Here is a 22421-nt window from a genome sequence, read left to right on the forward strand (position 1 = left end):
TATTTTGGATAATTTTTAACCAAAAAAAAGTTACGAACAGCAGCTTTAATAGAACCAATGAGCCCAAATCAAAGCATTGGGAATAGAAGAGAAAAAACATGCTCAATAGACACTAAAAAATTCTCCTAATAATAATAATAATAATAATAATATAAAAATAATAATAATAATATTATAAAAATTATACATAAAGGATACCATCTCAGTTACTTCCAGTAACATCAGAGCGGAACGAGACGTGGTGTCGAATGCTGACACTAGGAGTGACACCACGTCTCATTCCCTCCATCAGAGAACGGAGGTTACAACAGTAACAGAGACATTTCCTATCGGTCAGTCACTTCGACGTTACCTGTCAGTCACTTTGACGTGGTGTTGAACGCTGACATTAGGGGTCCCTATGGAAAACGGCACAACTGCTGAGCTGAGTTACGAGGTTCTGCCGATGCATATGTCGGCAAACCACTGTGTGCCGGGTAACAAGTGCACTTGCAACATCGTAACCTACCCAGCGTCCCACATCCTTTGTACCGCTCAGGGACTAAACGGACAGTACTTATAATGGGAAGAGGTTGCTTCAGTCGGACTTCCTTGATCTTTTCTGTTTTTTTTGTTTTTTTTAATCTACAGCTGATGCAGGCCAGAGCATTGAGGATGGGAGAAAGAACACTACGAAGAACACCACAATTACCCAAAAGGGTGGGTTAATAAGTGAAAAATACATCATAATGATTTACACTCGGGAAGTACTATATATGGAAAAAAGTCCCTGCAGTAGGTCCTACCTGAAAAGGGGGGAACTACTACAAATGCAATGACTAGCAGCAGAGATGGGCTCTGCATAGGGAAAGACACTGGTTTTCCATAATCTAAACCATATCGTGGACAACCACGATTACCATCAGGGAATCACTACATATGGGGACCTAGCTCCAGTATACAAGCTGACTGAAAGTTTATGCATCACGAGTACTGGGCCTGGCATCAAATTCCTCCACCGAATTTGACTGCCGCAGGGTGCTGAAAAGTACCTGGGTTTGCCGGACTCGGGAACTCACATGGACAAAAGCGCACATTATCACCGCAGGGTCAACTGGCTCAACCCTGAGATTGTAGAATTTCGCAAAGGTATCAGGTGTTGCCCAGCCTTGCCCAGCCCTGCTCTGCAGATGTCTGTTAGGGAGACACTGTTGGCTAAAGCCCATGAGGATGCAACTTGTGGAGTGTGCTCGAACTCCGACATGTCAAGGCAATAGAATCCACATTCAGTGGGCCTACATCTTTTTGGAGACAGCCTTCACCTTCTTCACCCAAAACAGACAAAGAGCTGCTCGGAATCTATAAAGCTCTGTGTGCGGTCCAAGTAAATACACAGGGTGCATACTGGACACAGCAACGACAAGGCTGGGTCTGCCTCGTCTCGAGGCAGCACTTGCAAGTTCACCACTTGATCCCTAAAAGGGGCAGTGGGAACTCTAGGCATGCAACCCAGTCAGGGTGTCAGGGTTACATAAGAGTATGCCGGTCCAAACTCAAGGCATGTTTTGCTACAGGTCCCCTACCCTCTTGATGAAAGTGAGTGCCGTCTTCAATGAGAGGGCCCTTCAGAAGTTTGTTGCTTGGGCTCCCAAGTAGGACCCCTTGTGTCAGCATTTGACACCACATTGAAGTGCCTAACAGATCTTACTTTATATTGGAACTTTATATTGGATAACTGCACTAATAATAGAGAATAAAAAAATTAAGAGCCTTAGATGTATACTGTATTATGTTGAGTTATCTTTGACTTTATGAAATGGATTCTCTAAAAACAAACTGTGCATGTGAATAAATACATTTTACCCAGAGCTCCTCTCTGATTGCAGTAGCTGGTGTCAATATTATATATGCCAGACAACAAAATTGTAATTATTTCTGTTATATTCTGTTAACTATCCAAACACATAGACTTCCATAGACTATATTACAACAGAGCTAAAGCTATATTATAAGACAGTTATAAGTAACTTTGTCAATGTAGGATTTGATGGTAATACACTTGTGAACTCACTTGTCCCGCCAGCATCTCGTACAGCAGGACTCCATAAGCCCACCAGTCCACAGAACGGCCATACGGCTGATATGCTATTATCTAAAAAACAAACAAACAATAAAAAAAGAAAAAAAATATATATTAAAGATCAACATACTATCAACACAATGTGTTAAATGTGAAATATCACACTACTGTTTCAGAAAATCACTTTTCCTATCTTCCCCTTCCCAGAATCTGGAAGAACACCTCCACTTAAAATAAATTGTATTCTTTGTCTTGTGACCCATTCAAAATATTTAAACACCCCAAAAACAAAATTAATTCACCAGATCAGCAAAACTATAAGATAAGACATTCTAGTTGGAAAAAGAAGAAGAAAAAAAAATTTGTTTTTGTTAAAATATATAACCTTGGTATATCACCATAATGTGTACTTAATGTTTCACAACACTGCACTAATTCTTGATATAAGAGGAAAAACTGTTACAAGGGGTACATTTTTTTAACCATGAAAGGTGAAAGGGCACCTGGATACAAAACAGAACCTAGCAAAATTGCAAGTGAACTTGGGTGGATGCGGTCATGGTAGAGCATGTGTATAAGTAAATTATCAATAATGAAAACACACACCTTTTCTCATATCCCAGAATTTCACACAGCTTATACAACTTCCAGTCAGCTTTCTTGGATGATGTAGTTCATAGCACATTCAGTGTGTGCGTGTTTGTATGTGGCATCACACTAACACTATGTGACAGTTCTAGATCATGGCTGTAGACGCCCAAGGTTTTGTTTGTGGCTTTAGAAGTTGAATCTTATATTTCAAAATAAAGAGAACCACCACACACAAACACACATAATAAATAAATCATAACCATAAAGTACACATCCCATATTAACACAGGCTGATTGAGATGCGCTGAGAAAATATCAAATTCACACTAAATAATCACTGTGGTGAAAAATAAACATCTACTGATATCATCTCTCAGCTCAATTATTTACCAAACTCATGAAGCAAGTGACAGAATGATAGAGGAAAACATAATTTCTTTGTAATTTCTTTGTTTTGACACTTTATGTTCCCATGTGAGTGATAAAAGTAAACAGATTTATGTGTTAGTAGAAAGGCTCAGGTCAGAAAATGGATTTAAGCTCCACACATTCCTTCCTCTTGAACTTAACATTAAGGACTCATTTATGATAGGTTATTAGTTAACTATATTAGTTAACATTAACTAAGATTAATAAATGCTGGTTAAATTCAAGTTAATTTTAACATTCATTAATACAATCAAAGTAGTATTAGTTAACATTAGTTAAGGTACTTTAAATTAATAAATAAAAAACGAACAGTTGCATTTTTAATAACTAACACTGACAAAGATTAAATAAATGCTATAAGAAATTTGTTAGCTATAAAGCATTAGCTACTGTTAACAAATTAGACATTATTGTAAAGTGTTACCATAATATTTTGGTCATATATTTTCGAGAAACAAGCCAAATTGTAATTAGATTATTTTAAAAACAATAGACGTCAATGGGAGGTTCTCACTAAGATACAAAAAAAAGTTACAAATTTATGGTTAGCCATGTGTTACTGCTGTTCTACCTTTGACACACTTTACACTCAAGTTAACATGCAGATACATGTTCCCAGATAACATGCATTACCACTGCATAATATGTAGGTCAGAGAAAGAGACAGAAAGAGAGAGAGAGTAATGCTCTGAAAAAAAGGGTGGAGGACAAACGGTCACTAACATACACACAAAGACACGCAAACATTTTTTAAAATATTTTCCAGCTACAAAAGTAGAACTCCGTGATTTATGTTTATTCCAGCAGAAATGACACTAAACTGATGGTGTGTACTAACGTTTGTGTGCATATACACCTTTTTTCATATACGTCAGTGTTTTCACACAAAATCACACTAATAACGATAAATAAAGTTTACAGCTACTGAATTGTTAATGACTTTATTCTCATAATTTATTCACAATTGTCAAAATATTATGACTTTAAAAGTCGCATTGCTACAACTTAATTTTTTAATGGTAAATGGTAAAAGAGTTTACCATACAGACAGCCATTTCACAGCCACTCCTACATGGACTACATGGTTCACACCAACACAAATGTTCAGCATTTTTTTATTAATAGAAAAAACTAATTAACTTATATTTGTGTTAGTATTTGATTTGCTATGACTTATTTTTCAAAACTGCTTTTATGTTTTCATTGTTCACAATGTTGCAATAAAAACAAACAAACACAAGGGCAGCGCATCTTTCCATTTCTGCTTCTCATGGAGAAAAAACAGTGAAACTACATTTTAATGTTTTCAAGAGAGCCAGATCCAGATTCTTCCTCTGCAATTTACTGTTGCTTAGAAAGAAAAATATATTTTTTTTAATGTATGTAACTGTCACAGGTCTACAATCCAAAGGGAAATCTCAAAAAATAGTCAACTAGAATACTCAGGAAATAGCAACGAACATTAAACTCAAATAATCCACACGATGACCGACAAAGAACTGAACAAAACAGGGAATATTTATACACAGAGTAAATGGGGGAACTAAACAGGAAACAGCTGAACAGAATGATTAACTAATGAATAACCAAGGAAACTAGGGTAAGGCAAACTCTACACTGAAAGGATACACAAGAAATATAAGCATATGAACAAAAACACAATGAAACTAAACAGAACCCTGACAGTAACAGCAGTATTTACGAACACATGGATAAAAGTGCTTGGCCAGTTATTTGTAAAGCAATTGAAAAAAAAAAAATTCTGTTGCATTGAGGGTATGCGAATGTGTCGATCTGAACAGACAACTTGAAAGGTCCATTTCACAACAAGAATGATAACTATGAAGATAACTATACTATATTTTAGTTCACGCCAACACATAATATAATTTTGTTTATTCTAAGCATGTGCTGCAGTTTTGTTGTCTGCCACATTAAATGTTCGAGATCTTTACAGCAGGATGGATTATGGATTCTGGCTGTCAATGTTTTTATTATTCATCAGCTGAAAAAAATTTTTTTATCGTTATAGTTGTGGTGTGGACTCTTTTTTAAAACTTTATCTTTATCGGTATAGTTATTGTCCTTGGAGTGAACTGGCCTTAACTGATGTTCATTTGAATGAAAATGTTAATCGCACTGAATTTTCGTGCCTAACAATCGTCTTGGTGTGAACAGGCTGGTTATGTGGGAGGGTCTGCTTATGAGAGATACCGAGGGTCTGCTTTTGTGTGTGTGGAGAAATGTGATGTTGAAAAACTCCTTGTGGCTGCCTCTACAGATGACTTTTAAAGATTTGCTTTAGGAGACAACTCTGCCTCATACTGTCATGTCATGCCACTATGGTCTGAGTATGTGGGGTAGAAAAACAAAAAAAAGGTACAGAGAGTGAAAGATATTGTGACTGTGTGTCTGAGGATGTCAAAGCAGATAAAGGTCATCAATATGAAGTGTGGAAGTGCCACAGAAAACTTGCATTGTAAAAGAGCTTATGTGACAAAAGCAGAGCAGCTGGCACTTGTAGAGCATCCTCATGCTAGGGCCTGCTCTGGGAAATAAAGTTAAGTGGAACTTCAGTACAGGTAAACAAGGAAAAGGGGACAGCCTAATACTGGTTTTGAATATGAATAGATCAGTATTAAGAAATTTTAGCGATTCCGATTACACTTATCAAGTACAATTCTAATCGATTCCCAGTTTCAAGTAAGGTAAAAAAAATTTTGTCAAACATTTATATCAAACATATTTTTTCTGTTTCTTTTGGCAAAACGTTTTGTTGCAGCTGATTTCCATTAACAAAAATCAGCAGCCTACAAAAATTAAGCAGCCTAAAGAACACTAACATTTTCCTATTTTAACAGAAATACCACAGCAAAAACAACTGGACTAATATAAATCTTTAACATTATTAAAGACAAGACGTTTTCTTTCTCAACTGTTTACGTTTACTTAAAATATAACTGTGACTGTGTTTACATAATTTTGACATAATTGTGTGTGTATTTGTGCGTTCAAGCACAAAAAGACGTGTACAAGAACTCAATTCATTATTGCACACTATATGAGAGGTGACTCTCTGTGCGCAAAGAAAATAGCGCACGGTGCGAGTGCCGAATTGAGCTTATTCTTGTCTTGCGCTTGAAAATGGTTTGAAATCACATTAAAATGCGCACACAGGAATCTATAAGCGGAATCAAAATTTTAATTTTAAAACAAGTTCCAGGTTCCTGACCTTAAGGATCCGATTCCTGAATTGGAATCGATTATCGATTCCCAACCCTAGTTGGTGCTTGTTTTTGCCTATTGAACATTCAGTGTTTGTTATGATGACTTCCGCTTCAGAGAACCCCGGAAATGTGAAAAGGGAGATGTAAGCAGCTGTTTATATATTCTTGCGTAATAATTGACAGGATTAGATAAACTAGCTCCTCTGAAACTTTGTTTTAGAATTCAATTAAATAATCATGGATCAAATCAGTGGCATGTTGTAGTTTTTTTTTTAAATGAGGCAAAACCTTAATCAGTTTTTGTTTATACAGATTCAATCAACAATGAAACAAACCACAATTAAGCAACCTACAGGTTCAGGAACCCATGGGTTCAAGTCCTAAACACTTTTGCTAGTCACATTTACATTCAGCACTAGCTGTGAATCTAGGACTGGTACTGCCCGCAGGAAACATGCTCCGTCACTCACCTCTGGAGCAATGTAGTCTGGTGTTCCACAAAATGTACGGGTGGTCACACCCTCCACAATGTTCTCCTTGCACATACCAAAGTCTGCAATCTTAATATGACCCTCTGCATCCAGCATGACATTATCTAATTTCAGATCCCTGAAAAAAATAAAAAATAACACTGCAGTAAATTACCATAGACAGGGTGTTACTGAAATCAGGAAATTGGAGTTACAGACAAAAAAAAAAAAAAAAAAGATGTTTGTCTTGCTGTTTAAATATATATATATATATATATATATATATATATATATATATAACAGATGAACTGACGTCAGCAGGAATGAAAGAGACAGACCTTGTTTTTTTTGTTTTTTTTTGCAAATGCACTGTGCATTACTCCACAGTGCATTTGCTTTTACATTAACTAAAATTATATATATATATAATTTTAGTTAATGTAAAAGCAAATGCACTGTGGAGTAATGCACAGTGCATTTGCAAAAAAAAAAACAAAAAAAACAAGGTCTGTCTCTTTCATTCCTGCTGACGTCAGTTCATCTGTTTGCTCTATTTCCCTAGGCCAATTTAGTCACTCAAAGAAAAACAAGCCAAATAACTAGGTTTAGCTCCTAAAGAGAGTCAGATTTAAGTGAATTCCTGGTTGAAGATTGAGATTATTTGTATTTTTTTTAATGTTATTTAATAGGAGTCAAGGCAATATTTGGCACATTTCACAAATACAGTACCATGACCTTTTCTTTTCTTTTTTCAAACATAGAGACACAAATGACTTTTACTACTGTATCTAACAACCAAAATCACACGACATTCAGTTCATTGCTGTAAAAATACACTTTTAATTATCTAACTCACATTTTACACTTTCATTTAAATCATCAGCCCTTTTTTGTTCCAAATAGTTCCAAATGAAAGATTTTTTTTTTCTTTAATGTATGGGAAATATAAAATAGAAATAAAACTGAAGATAAACAAAACATCTTGAGGTTGACATTTAACATTTTCTAAGGCTAAGGACCTAACTGACCATTTGAATGGCAGACAGACAGATAAAAGCTGCATGCCATTTTTTTTTTTACCCTAGTGCCATAAGTGCCAATTATTGGCTTCTAAATGACTGCAGTCAATCTGCCGATTACAGCCAACTAGCTTACACTTTGAAACTATTGACAGAAATATTTGAATGTGGATTTGAATGTGGATTTTATGTGTTCACCTGTATATGATTCCTTTCTTGTGCAAGAAAAAGAGCCCAACAGCAATCTCTGCAGCATAGAACCTGCAACAACAAGCAGATTCTTTCACATAAATTCACCTTAGTCTACAAACACACATAAAGTGCTGTATGCTTAAAGCTCAAACCAAGAAATCTAGATATGGTATACACATGTATAAATACAATAATGGAGTTGCTTACACTGCCTGTGGCTCCTTAAATTTGCCCACTTGCTGGATGTGGTACATAAGATCACCACCATTAACGTACTCCATCACGAAATATAGACGATCCTTTGAAAAAAAAAAAAAAACCCATCAAAAACAACTACATATATATGAAACTATTAAGACAAACTTTTACGCTGTCCTTCTCTGAAAGGCTTTGTCTAAATTAAGTACCATTTTCAAAAGTTTTGGAATTGACAATCAACAATTGATCTACTAATTACTAATTTCTTACATTATATTGCAATCATTTTATGAATAGTAAATAATACAGTCGAAAAAGGCACATCTGTTGTTATATAATAGATTTTTTTTCCACCTAAGGCTGGAATACACCGCAACTTTTAAAATATGAACAAATTTCAAAACACTTTGCATCGCACACTTGCTAACTTTGTAAATAGTTACAGAAAAAAAGGGCATCACACACTAAAAATGGCAGTCTGTGCTCATCATATACTACACAATTTTTGTGAAATCTATAAACTTTCGACTGACCAAAATCTACAGATTGAATCTGTTGACTTTCAACAACTAGCATCAACTCCTCCAGAGTGCTAATTGTAGCAAAAATCTGGCCAAAAGTTGTGTAGTGGATTGCAGCCATTAATCTATTGTAAAGAGTTAATATATATCTTTCTTAAGTCACATTTGGTGGCTGAACTTATCATTTGGTGGATGAATAAGTTAAACTTTTTTTGAGTGTGAGTGTGCGTGTGCGTGCGTGCGTGTGTGTGTGTGTGTGTGTGTGTGTGTGTGTGTGTGTGTGTGTGTGTGTGTCTGTGTGTGTGAATGTTAACAACTTTAGTACTTTTTTTATGGTTGGAGTAGATCTGCTCTATGTCTCATTTCTCTTTGTCTGTCATAACAACAGTTTGCACCATCACCTCACCATCAGAGGTCACTATTGCCTAGGTATTGAGTTTTTGTTTGCTTTCTAATGGACTGTTACCTAGGTGTTTTGATCTTGTGCTTTTCGCTTGTTGGTTATGATATTTAATTGTAGTCATTTCATTAAAATCTTCAGTAAATGGATCCCTCTCATTCACCCTGTCAATTCGCATGCTCTGTGCATAAACACTTTTCAGCTTTTTTTTTTTTTTTCTTAAATTAAATGCGACTATATTGAAATAAATACATATTAAACCTCATAACTATTTTAACCAAGTATTACATTTACAAATTGGGAATACCACAAAAAAGTGTTTGTATTGTTTTGTAATGCTGATGTTGTAAACATTTATGGAAACCATTTCAAATATGAGAAAACAACAACAACTATAACAACAAAAAACAGAACCACAGATTTCTAAAAAGTCCAACTGCTATTTTAAATGTATGTTCAAATATATTTCCCTGTAGTATATATTTCCCTTTTGTATTTTTAATATACTGTATGTTGCATTACTGTATTAAGTATTTGCTTTTTCCATGTCTTTACAAATTTGTACTTATGAAAATCCCCCACAAAAAATGCTGCAAAGATTGGAAGAGATTTTTAAGAAACTAAAACTATATAAAAGCTACAGTCCATAACTTTTGACGCTCTAGTGGTTAATAAACAGAACTGTATGCGTCTTGTGGAAGAACACTGTAGCCAGAGCTATTTCTCTCTTTTTATGTCTATGATGAGTCAGACAGGTACTGTGCTATTCCGCAGTGGTAAGACCCAAACCAGTCTAAAATAGTCAGAATATAAACACTTATTATAGATGTACCATAGTGATTCATTATAAGACAAAAACACGGTTTGGAAAATGGATTTATGATGTATACGCTCATTATGTTTTTTTTTGTTTGTTTGTTTTTTTCTAATTTTGAACAAAAAAAGTTACGGACAGCAGCTTTAATTAATATAATGTACATGTGTGTTAATTCCTGTTGGTTGTTTTTAAAATATACTTTTTTTTTTTTTTTTTAATCATTCTGAACTATATATTAAACTTACCAAACTGAATATATATAGTACATATTTAGTTTAGTTGGCTAATGCAAAGACATTCATACAATTTTAGGATGACTTATGTCTAAATACCTTTTGGGATCACTGTAAATGTGTATTTTAGTTGCCAAACACAAACAAGACTCAAACAAACAAAAATAATGAAGGATTTTTGTAAGTATTCAATCCTTCTAAGAAATTCTGATTCTGAAAGGCGGATGTTTGGTATGTGAGTGCCATTAGTGGGATTACCATTTAGCCCACAGACAAAATGACTGGTTAACAGAGGCTTCCGTTTTAATGCAATATAAACTTGTCCACCCAATGCATAAATAATAATACAAGGACAGAGTTCCTCACCACAGTCTGAAAGCAGGAGTGGAGATGGGTGAGGAATGGAGGTTTGTCCTGCTGAGCTAGAACTCGTTTTTCCACCATGGTGCATTCAACGTCATCATCCTGGATGACCACATCCTTCTTCAGGATCTTTATAGCATAAAGTTCATCAGTAGACTTCATCTCAGCAAGCATCACCTGAGTATGGAGATAACAAAAGCTCAAACTGCCAGTGAGGGCCATCGGCAAACTTATGATACCAAACCATTTTCACTGAAAAAGAAAAAGCATTTTTTTTTTTTTTTTTTTGTCATTAATCATTTTGTTTTTAATTTTATTTAGCCTTTATTCAGAAAGAGCAGGCCAAGAAGGGCAGCATCTAATATCTCACAGTACAAAAATTATTACATACATATAGAGGAAATAAATAAACAAATAAATAAAGAAAGAAATGCAGGTAATGCCTTATAAATGAATATATTCCAATGACTGAATTTGCATATAGAAATGGAGAGCCAATCATATGGTGGTGAGTAAATGTATGCAATTAGTAATACACCTAATAATGGTGAAGTGTTTGCAAACTCACCTTTCCAAAACTGCCTTTTCCCAATACTGCCAAGAAATTAAAGTCTGTGAGCTTGACTCTGTCTATACTGCTGGAAGGTAAACTGGACCCACTGTCATCCACAGGGGTGGTGGCTTTTTTGGTCGGACCCAATTTGGCTTTCTGCACACAAATAAACAATAACTGTAAAAACAGGTTAGAACTAAAGGCAACATTCAGATGCTTGAAAAATTCCCATGATGCATTTGGAATCCCTTATGCAAGTGAGATGCTGGAACATGTTTTCTGTAATTTAGACCTTAGTCTTGGTAGATTACATATTTATTTATTTATTTATTTATTTTTTGCAAATGAAAATGAGGCTATGATAGAGATAAATGCACAGTCTGTTTGATGGGTTGACTTAATTATGTCTTAATTTCATATCACGTTCATAAGAGTTGGCCACCAGGAACTATTTTGGAAAGACATTTTTAATGTTGTGTCAAAAAAAAAAAAAAAAAAAAAAAAAAAAACAACAACCCCTTGAACAGACTTTATGGCTAACATTTGCGAAAGAATAAATATTGTGTCTGTCTACCCTGACTAAGGCCCAATAAGCTTTTAGAGATGCAGCTCAATAAAGCATAATCCACTCTTTGCAGCAGCATCTGCATTTCCTACCAATGTCCTATAACACAATCCATACACAACAAGGCTCACTCTAAATCTGCCTTCCTGATTAATTCTGGGTAGTGTCCATGCAGTTTCCCAAGGCAGATGAAATTCTTTCCAGCACAGCATGCAGAAGTCAGTCAGCGGGCCAAGATTCTATGCCAAGCTGCCGGACTGGGCTCAAACTACAACAGCAGCACACAATACATCTTTTACTGAAGAATATCTGATTCAGTCTAACCTATTTGATATGACTGTTTCTAGTTTTTGTCCAAACCTTCCGAATGAGTGTTTTCAATTCTAGTATTTTGACAGAGCCAGTAATATATTGGGACAGTAATATATTTTGGAACAAAGTTCTTTGTGTAATAACCACTCACTGGACTTAGTCCTTTTCAGAGCATAGCTGTGGTGATAGGAGAGTCATCTAAACACAAGAAGCTCGAACGTTTGGTTGCGATGAAGTTGTTGCCATACTAGCCATGTGTCCAATGAGATGGTGGTGAATATGGACAACATCTGTCAAGCAAGTTTGTAACAGCTACAGAGAAACCCTTGAAACTATAGAACAGCTATAGGATGCCAGTGAGGGGACACACCAGAGCAAAGATTGGAGACCTGTATAGGCAAGTTCTGAAGTCAGGAACCTTTTTCAGCCTTCTGTGATAAGCACATTTTGAGCCCTCTGAGTTGGAGGTTAGGAATTTGTATAGAATACAAATGCCAGCGCGTCAGGTGTCTTGGAGTGTAAAGAATTGCTTAGGTGGTATATAGAAGCACTTACAGACACTCGTCGACCCAGAGGCACAAGGTGGTGATATTCATGGCAATGCAAGTTTTATGAAGCAGTGGATTTGTCCCAATATTCAGTCAGGATAGTATGAAGGTAGCTGCTGTCAAAGGAAATATATATATATATATATATATATATATATTTTTTTTTCTTTCTTCGGTACAGGCGTCTAGTGGTTAAACCATGGTATCCCAAATGATTTTCTTTATTTCTCCCACCAGATGGCACCAATTTGCTTTCCATGCATTGGATTTCACATACCTTTGCTTATACACTGTATTGAATGTAAATAATATGAAATCTATGCATACCTCTATGTAACTATCAGAAACCTATCACTGCCCCATGAGCAGGCATACACAACAAATAGTCTTTACACCCTCACATACTTCAAGATGAAGCTGGATTAATGTAGCGACCATTTTATAAAAAAAGTGATGCAGATAAAATGGCACAAAACCAGCCAGCCAATCAACACACACATATTTGCACGCTGCTGCTGACACGCACCTGCTCAAGGTCCTCTAATGTTTGATCCTGAAACCACATCAGAGGGGTAAACAGAGATATACATGCAGACGCGTAACACACATAAGCGTGAAAAGGAATAGACAATATTTATCTAATCTTCCCACCCAAAGTTATGTGCACTTACCTCTGGCAAAGTCTGACTACTCAGTATGTGGGTGTAAGTCAGAAAGCCTGGGTTAATGGGGCATCTCACTAGTCAACTCATAAGAACTAACTTTTAGTTGGGGTTTCTCACCTGCCAACTGTTTTTGATGAAATTTTGCCCTCTTCAGTCGGAGGTCTGTCACACACACTGATTAAAAATGACAGGGGTGTGGCATAATAAACAGCTGCCTCTAAATTTTCTATCTGACTTACATAAGTGAAGCTTGTGGGGGGAAAAGAGCACTGCACAAACATAAACTACTGTAATAAACTGAATGAGGATGTGATTCATATAGTACTTTAAACTTTAAATGTGTGAGATATGTATTTTGCATAGAATATATGTTCATGCACAGCAAAAAAAAAAAAGAAAAAAAAAAAAGAATTCAATTCTGAAATATCAGCTAGTGAGACACTGGCAATTGAAATTGTATGTCAGATAGTTTCAAAGAAATCAATAAAAATGGCCTGAATTGTTCATGACATTTATTTTGTATTATTTGTAAAGTCATATTATAGTCTTATTCAATTTAAATGAAATTCAACTATCTTTTTTTGCCATGACAAAAGTAAATTTTGCATTGCCAATGCATTAAAACAACAGAAAATAGTTTAGAACAACTGAAATAGCATTTGATTTGAACAAGCAATAGAGAAGGAAAACATTGAAAATATTAAAATATTTGAAATATAAGTTTACTAATGAACTCAATTCAACATTATCCACATTCAAGTGCAATGGGGGGTTTGTGGTGTGAGTATCTTTATCGAATGATCATTTGGTGTTCTTTGTTATGGTTGTCCCTCAAGAGTCCATTAGCAATCTACAAATCTTGGGGCTATATTTTATTAATTTTGAGGTAATAGTGGTTTCTGATGGTTTCATATTCCGTGAGGAAGTGCAGCTCTGTTTTCATCACTCCCAAACTGCAGTGGAAGCAGAGACTCTCTCAAAGGAGAACCACGTCTGTCTGTGCTGGCCAGTCTCAATGGCCAGACTGTGCTTGCTGGGTCTACACAACATCAACGCTTTATTATGGTATGTGATGTCTTTAGGTTTTTCCAGAATTGAATGGCTCTTTTTTGGATTTTTAGAAGGAGAAGGTATTGTCCGGTTGTTTTCCTGTATTCGTCGTTTGGCTTCTAGGGGGAGGGAAGTATATGTCTTTGAATGGATCTGTGTGATAGGGTGAATGTGTGTGTTAGTCCCTGAGATCTGGAATGTTTCTGAATACTCATAACTTTAGTTTTTTGGAGGTTGACTGTCAGGGCCCAGGGCTGACAGTAACCCTTCAGCAGAGACTCTTTAGTGTGTGACAGAACAACCAGGTCATCTGCATAGTGGAGGCACTTTATTTCATAGAATTTTTCCCAGAAGGATTATATCTGAAACTTATTGACAGCAGGTGTCTGAAGCATGAGTCTAAACACGACAATGAACTTGACATTGGCAGGCGGCAACCCATGAAGTCACAGCAGGTGTGGCCAAGAGTATAAAAGGGCACCTGTGAAATACATCAGCCTCTTTCTTGTCTTCAGGAGACCGTCCATTTCAGCATGTGTCTAGATAGGCAAGCTATGGCCAGCACTAGTGCTATGAGTTTTAAAAAGTGTGTTCATCCATTTCAGCGTTTTCTGACACCTAATGACACACATGAGATGTGCGTTGTGTGTCTGGGCGAGGAGCATGTACGCTCAGTCCTTGAGGGGGCTGTTTGCGTGCATTGCGAGTGCTTCCCTTTGAGGAAGTTGCGCTCTCGTCTGTCCCTTTTCACGAGGGAATCAAGACAGAGATCTGCACCTCGCGGTTCAGGAGCAAGGAGGAAAGAGGAGCAGGCAGAGGCTGTTGAAATCGAGGATGTCTCTGAGTATTCGCAGCTCGCCTGCCCCACATATGATGAGCTGTTGGATGTTATGTCTCATGCTACTGAAAGATTAGATTTGCCACGGAAGCGCGAGAGGTGCAAGCTCCCTCATAGCCGCCTTGATGAACGATTCCAGTCGGAACATAACCGCCCAGCTCATACGAGTTTTCCCTTTCTCCCAGATTGCCGAGGTGCAGAGATTTTGGGGAAATCCATATTCTTCTCACATTCACAGGCAAAATATGCTGATGTGGAAGGGGTGCAGGAATATGGTTATGCGTCGATGCCGCTGATTAAACAAGTTCGTGAGCTATCTTTCAATTGGCAAAGTATTCACATTGAAGACGCCGTCTCTGCCAACTCAGCAGCTGCATCTTACATCACGCTTGAACAGCAAAGCATATGCGGCAGCGGGTCAGGCTGGGGCGGCTTTACACATGATGGCCGTGTTGCAAGCTTACCAGGCTGATCTGCTGAAGGACCTGGATCAGGGCTAGGGGCTCACCCTGAGGCGGCAGAGGAGCTGCACCATACCACAGATTTGGCTCTCCGTGCCACCAAACAGACTGCCGTCACGATCGGACGATCTGTGGTGGCCATGGTGGTTACACAGAGGCATCTCAGGGTAAACCTGGCCAACATCGGGGAGAAAGAGAGAAACTTTCTCCTTGATGCACCGGTTTCACCTTCCAAGCTGTTTAGCACATGCATTGAGAAAAATGCTCTAGGGTCTCAGAGGCTAAATAATATCCTTCCCTTCATCCCACCCTTCTGTCCCCCTACTGCCACTCTTTACATTTGGCCCTGAAGCTGGACCTATGATGTTTTGGCAGTATGCTTTGTTCCATCATCTGCCTTACTGGTAGTTCGGCATTAGAGGCTGGATGTGAATGCTTTATATATGGCAGACAGTATGTTAAGTAGTAGGCTCTCTTTGAGCCTCCTTAGCTACTGCCCTTCAGGAGGCATGTCATGCCCTCTCTCTATGAGGGTGCTTTTGCTCTGCCCCTTTTTCAATGCAGTTCTGAGTTGTAGGCTCCCTCTGAGCCTCTTTGGAGCACTCCTGTTTTGTATAACAGGTTGCTAGCTCCATAAAAAAAAAAAAAAAAAAAGTCTTATGAGCAGCAGCTTTGGGATAGCTAGTGGGACGTAGCTAGGTTCCTCTCATTTTTTCATCATGCTGAGACCTTCACTCCTAGAGCTCAGCCAGGCAGTTTCCTATGCTGTTAGGCCCTTGTGAGACTCCCTGGCTACTGCGAGCATTGTCAGGTGTTACAACTGAATCGGACAAACACACAATTCTAAAAGTTAATCTTCACAACCCCTCGCCCATGCAGACTCTGTGATGTCTGGTTTCCCGACTGAGAATTACCACCCTTTTCATGCGAGTTGATTGTGGTCTGCTTATAAACCATTGTCAATTTAACGATTATAATCACAGTTACATGATAAGAAAGAGTTATTTTTCTGTGGCCACGGAAAATATTCTTTCTAAAGAGTTGATAGACGATCAATACTAAATTTTCGCTGGACGAACAGAGTAATTGATTGTAATTTTAATTCATCTACATCAATTGAATCAATTCGATTAACTGATCCAAATATTTATAATTAATTATAATGGGTTATGATTAATTATTCATATTTCCCTTTTGAGCTAATTTGCTACACAGGCCTCCTCTCTCTACTGAGGATTGTCTATATTGAGCCATCCGCTCCCCAGAGCTCCGCTAGGATAGCGTTTGCAAGTCGTAGGCTCTCTGTGAGCCACTTTGCATGGTGTCCTTAGCGTGGGGTGTGTTTAGTCTCCTCTCAGCCTTGAGAGTCTTCCTGTTGAGGTTTCCGCTCCTAGAGCTTGGCCATCTGCTGCAAGCATCATCAGGCCTCCTCTCACTATAGAGAATCATCTTCATTGAGGCCTCCGCTCGCCAGAGCTCCGCTAGGATAACGTTTGCAAGTCGTATGCTCTCTGTGAGCCTCTTTGCATGGTGTCCTGAGCGTGGGGTGTGTTTAGTCTCCTCTCGGCCTTGAGAGTCTTCAAGTTTAGGTTTCCACTCCTAGAGCTTGGCCATCTGCTGCGAGCGTCATCTGGCCTCCTCTCACTATAGAGAATTATCTTCATTGAGGCCTCTGCTCGCCAGAGCTCTGCTAGGGCAGCATCTGTGAGTTGTAGGCTCTCCATGAGCCTCCTTACAAGATTTCTGGAGCGTGGGGCATAGTTAGGCCTCCTCTTGCTTTAGAGAGCCATCATGCTGAGGCCTCTGCTCACTAGAGCTTGGCTATCTACTGCAAGCATTGTCAGGACTCCTCTCGCAACAGAGAGTTATCTTTATTGAGGTCTCTGCTCGCTATAGCTCCTCTAGGACACCACGTTGCAGGTTGTAGGCTCTCTGTGAGCCTCCCTGCATGGTTTCCTATGCGTGGAGCATGCTTAGGCCTCCTTTCGTTTTAGAGGGTCATTATATTGAGGCCTCCGCTCCTTGAGCTCGGCCATCTACTGCGAGCATAGTCAGGCCTCCTCTCGCTACAGAGAGTTATCTTTATTGAGGCCTCCGCTCACCAGAGCTCCGCTAGGACATCTTGTTGCAGGTTGTAGGCCCTCTGAAAACTTCCCTGCACGGTTTCGCATACGTGGGGCGTAGTTGGCCTCCTCTCGTTAGGAGAGTCGTCATATTGAGGCCTCTGCTCCTAGAGCTCGGCTAGGTGGTAGGGTAGTATGCTAAGTTGTTAGGCTCTCTGGGAGCCTCCTTGGCTACTGATCTTAGTTTGGGGTGTTCAGTGCTTCCCACACATAGACTTTTAATGCGGGCCGCCCAGGTATTTTAACGGCCACCCAAGTATATTTGGAGACACATTTTTGCTTTTATTATTTTTATCCTCTTATACTTTTTTATCCGCCCGAGATAATGAAACCATCTGCAATCAAATAACTAGTGGAAAATCTCCCATTGCCCTACATGTTTCATACCTGCTCATTCTGTGTGCGCGAGAACTGTTTACTCCAGCTGACATTCCCACGTGCGCTGCAGAGACAAGGTGGATATGTCACAAAGGCGGCGCTGTTGCGCGTTCTACAGGCTTACGCAACAGCACATCAGACTGCTTCAAAGTGATACCCAATCAATGAATAGCGCACATTTATGCCAAGCGATTGCTAATGAACTCGAGTTGATAAATTATGACAGTGTCTACTTTATGGCCTTTATATAATATGTTTTAGAGATGGTTGTAAGAATGCATATTTCATCTCTCTCATCTAAAGGATCAGCCTGCAATAGTTTAGACATTTCAAAATAAGATTTTTTTTTTGTGGGGGGGGGCATTATTGGTATTTTGTATTTAATTTGATATCCATTTAATTTATAGTAAACTATTGTTGTCTCTGGCTGGGATGCTCCCCCACAGGAAGAAAAGCCTATAAGAACATTTGACACGTATTATTCAATATATAGATTTTACTAGTATCAGTAAAATCTGTGTCCCATTCACTGAGAGAGACACTATATGACAAAGCAAGGAGAACTCTACCATTTAAATGCTGTAATTTTGCATAATTTACAATGCAAAATAATGCATTATATTCGTATGTAATTAATTAATTAATAGTAGCCTATGTAATTAAAATGAATTTCAATAAATAAAAATATTGTTAAAAATCACACATTATTTGTTGTTTGTCACATGTAGTAGACTATTTTTGTTCCATGGGTAATCAGAGGATTTTTCACCTGGCTACCACCACAAGTATATTTCAAACCTGTTTGGAAGCACTGGGTGTTCCTAGGCCACCTCTTGTTTTGAGAGTGTTGTTTTAGGCCTCCACTCTGCAGAGCTTCGCAGGCCAGTTAGCTCTGAGTGTTAGGCTCTCTGTGAGCCTCCTTGGACACTGGCCTAAATAGAGAACGCCTGCTGAGGCCTCCATTCTTGAGAAGCTCCAGTCTATGATGTTGCTGGTGTAGGGGTGAGGACTCCTTTGAGTCTTTGACTTTGCTCAGCCAATTAGGCACTCATCCCTTTAGCATGGCGGTGTGGGTATATCGTTTTCTGTCCATTTGAATGATATTATTTTGTTCATTGTCCTGATTGTGTTGGTTGTTGTTTCAGACTGTTTTATAGAGGGTGATTTGGCTGTGGTCTGAGAAAGGTTTTAAAGGCTTGACTGTGAGTAATGAATCAGGTGCAGTGTGATTCTAAGAAATCTAATTCTACACCGGTACTAGAATTTAACCTGTTAATTCTCAATTTAACTTGTCAGTGTCCCGGTAGCGGGACACGTGACATGCTTTTTTATTGCCCTCTTCCCTGTCAAATATTTTAGTAATCATCATAAATTAGGTATCATTCGAAAGCTTAAACACATTCATCCTGTGAAAAACATTTGAAATTGGACTTTGCTTTACCATAGATATGGTACTTTTTAACCTATTTAAAGGGCTCAATTTGTATGATATCATCTTCAAATTTTGAACAAAAATAGACATGGCTTTGGTTTTCTAACAATATTAGAGTCCAACTTTTTTCTTAAAATATATATTTTGTATAAAATAAAAAAAATGTTTAATTTACAGAAAACATACTTCTATAACTTTTATACACATTAATTTTTTGAAGCAGCTTTCACTTCTGCAATAATATGCAGTGTGTCCAAATTAGGTCTGTATTCAAAAGCATTCATGAATTACAACTATTTAAATTCAGATGCTTGAAAAGGGGGGTGTGACAGTTAACAGATCACCCAAAAGATAGGTGCTGATTTTCAAAAATTGAATGAACAGAAAATTCAAAAGAACAAAATTAAATTTTTTAAAATTTAATAAAATAGAATACACTATGTAAATCTACTAAAACTCTAAACACAACTAATGGGGTTTGCTTATGTTTAGCTCCTCAAGCACATATGCTTCGTGGAATTTCAAAATCATCTACAAACACTAAAAAACAAGAAAAGCTATCACTGCCATCATCTGGCGAAACAAAGAATTACAAGAAAACTGATTCTAATAGACGATGGTGAATAATGTGGCATTGTGCTTTTCATCTAGTGTGCAACTAGCTTTAAATGTTTTATGGCCACATAGACATAAACCACCCCAAGGCAGCTATAATGTATTTCTATGTGTACAAGCATCTATAGTATATGTCTCAGGAAATCAACAAGCAGATGAAATATTAATATCTCCTAATCATGTTTCTACCTAAACAAAATATCTGACAGATACATAAAAACAACAGCTATAACATACTGGCAGATCAGCTTTAGCTAACCTGCTAAACAGATCTGAGTCTCAAATCATGTTACTCCGGAAATTATAACAAGGTGTTTCACACTAAACTTTTGCTGTGTCTCTCATTAGTCTTTAGTCTCAGCAGTCAGCCTAAGGGTCGCTCTAATAATTTATTGGTATTCACCAACCTGCTAATTCTAGCCATCAAAGAATGTTTAAATTCTCCTTCTTTATTTTTAGTTAACAAAAAGCTTATTGCTAACAATTAGAAAATAAAGAGTTGTTTTGTAAGAGCCACAGTCTAATCTACTGTTGGTTGAGCCTCAGACTGTATTCTGTTTCACCTGACATAAACAAAATTATATTTTCATTTGTGTCCAAAATAGATTTCCTAAAGAACAAAAAAATAAGGATAATAAAAGAGTCACCTCGAACTTCTGTCGGAGCTCAGTATCCTCGTCATCTTCATCTGGAATGGGCACATTGTAGTACTCTCCCTCCTCCTGATTTAACATTTTGTACCTGCATCCCAGGTAAAGAGATGGTAAAAAGTTGATTGTTTATTTATGGTATTCATCAAAGTACATTTCAAGTACCCACAGTTCTGTTTACTGCCTAGTGTTCATTCTGAGTCTGAAAAGCAATATCATTATATGTTTTCCACAGCAAAATAATATTTAAAAATAATACCAAATAATATCACACAATTTCAGAACACTAACACTAGCTTGCACAGTAAAAAATAAATAAATAAATAAAAATCTGCCATTTTTTACTCACACTCATGTTCCAAACCAATTTCCAAAAACATAGCGTATATGCTGTTAAGTATATTTTTAGAGAACATTTTTTCTAAGGGCAAATAAATAAATAAACTTCATTAAAGGCCATAAAAGTAGTCCATATGTCCAATAGACTATATATGTCTTCTGAAGTTTTGCAGGTTTTAGAATGCTTATAATAAAGTACACTACCTTTCTGGGGATTTAATGTTGGTTTTTAACTAATAGGGCATACCTAATAATGGCAGAAAGTGATTGCTGAACAAAATCAGTGATCAAGCCATTTTCCTTTCCAAGACCTTCCCAAAGACACACATCCTTACCATCCACACACTGGGGCCTTTATGAGCTCGGATACACCAAAAGACATTGAGCCCATGAAGTCATTGCGGGTCGTTCTGTCCCAGTCCCACACCTCCACAGACAGCCGACGGTCCTTATCTGATGGCTTCAGCTTACTGGAACACACACGCATACAGGATGAAGCATTGCATTAGCACTCCCCTTCATCATATTCTAAAGCAGCGCTTTTCAGCTGCTTTCTTTCAGCAATATATAGTATCCAGATTAAAAACTCCAAACATTTTCTATTTCTATTTATCTTGTCACTTTTGTTGTAAATAATAACATGTTAATATTTATAATTATAAAGTTTTTTAAGGTTTGCTCATAAATTCCTTCAAAAAGAGAAACATGAGTTCACACCCTTAACTAAATGCTGAGTTCAGATTTATGAACAGACTGTCAAATTCTTTACATATTGGCAGGTTTATGTTCTCTTTTTGAATATGAAATATTTCACTTAATTTGCATACATGCATTTAATTGGGCAGTCAGCCCAAACAATTCTTAAGTAATTAGATGGGGGGGGTTTGTTTATTATAGTGCTGTATAGTACAGATCGAGTTAAACCTACACCTAATAAATATACTTTGATTTGAACTTGTGACCTTACACTGATTTGTACATTGGCCTATGGATGTGACTCTATATAAATGTTCACACCACTATACCAGTGAGCAGCCATGTGACATCTTTAATAACTTTTGTATTTGGGTCAATGACGTGATGGGTCATTTTTTTGTCCAAGGGCCTTAATAATAATAATAATAATAATAAAAATATGACATCCAAAGTATGTAAGGTAGTACAACTAGATCTCTTTTATTGAATCCAAAAGGTTTTAATTATATTTTGCTACATATAAAGTATTTTAAAGATTTTGAAGTGTCCAAAGGTCATTCGGTTTAACTGTCCAAAGGCCAATACAGCCATTTCATTTGTGATTAAAATATCTTAAAATGTAATAAATGTATATATTTTTTATTCTGGCATGATTTTATAACACCATATGTCAGCAT

At 37.3% G+C, this 22421-nt stretch overlaps 1 protein-coding gene across 1 annotated transcript in view; it reads right to left on the bottom strand.

The window, feature by feature from the left end:
- Positions 1–22421, bottom strand: part of prkcaa (protein kinase C, alpha, a) — a 146966-nt gene that overhangs the window by 22142 nt on the left and 102403 nt on the right. The window contains exons 7-14 of the mRNA XM_051897540.1: positions 21384–21518; positions 20707–20800; positions 11088–11228; positions 10523–10696; positions 8195–8286; positions 7994–8056; positions 6777–6915; positions 2051–2131 (exon numbers count right to left, since the gene is read on the bottom strand). Of these exons, the coding sequence (XP_051753500.1) occupies positions 2051–2131; positions 6777–6915; positions 7994–8056; positions 8195–8286; positions 10523–10696; positions 11088–11228; positions 20707–20800; positions 21384–21518 (919 nt within the window). The remainder of the gene's footprint in view (positions 1–2050; positions 2132–6776; positions 6916–7993; positions 8057–8194; positions 8287–10522; positions 10697–11087; positions 11229–20706; positions 20801–21383; positions 21519–22421) is intronic.

This window comes from Ctenopharyngodon idella, chromosome 6, assembly GCF_019924925.1.
Source record: "Ctenopharyngodon idella isolate HZGC_01 chromosome 6, HZGC01, whole genome shotgun sequence".
Classification (NCBI taxonomy): Eukaryota; Metazoa; Chordata; class Actinopteri; order Cypriniformes; family Xenocyprididae; genus Ctenopharyngodon; species Ctenopharyngodon idella.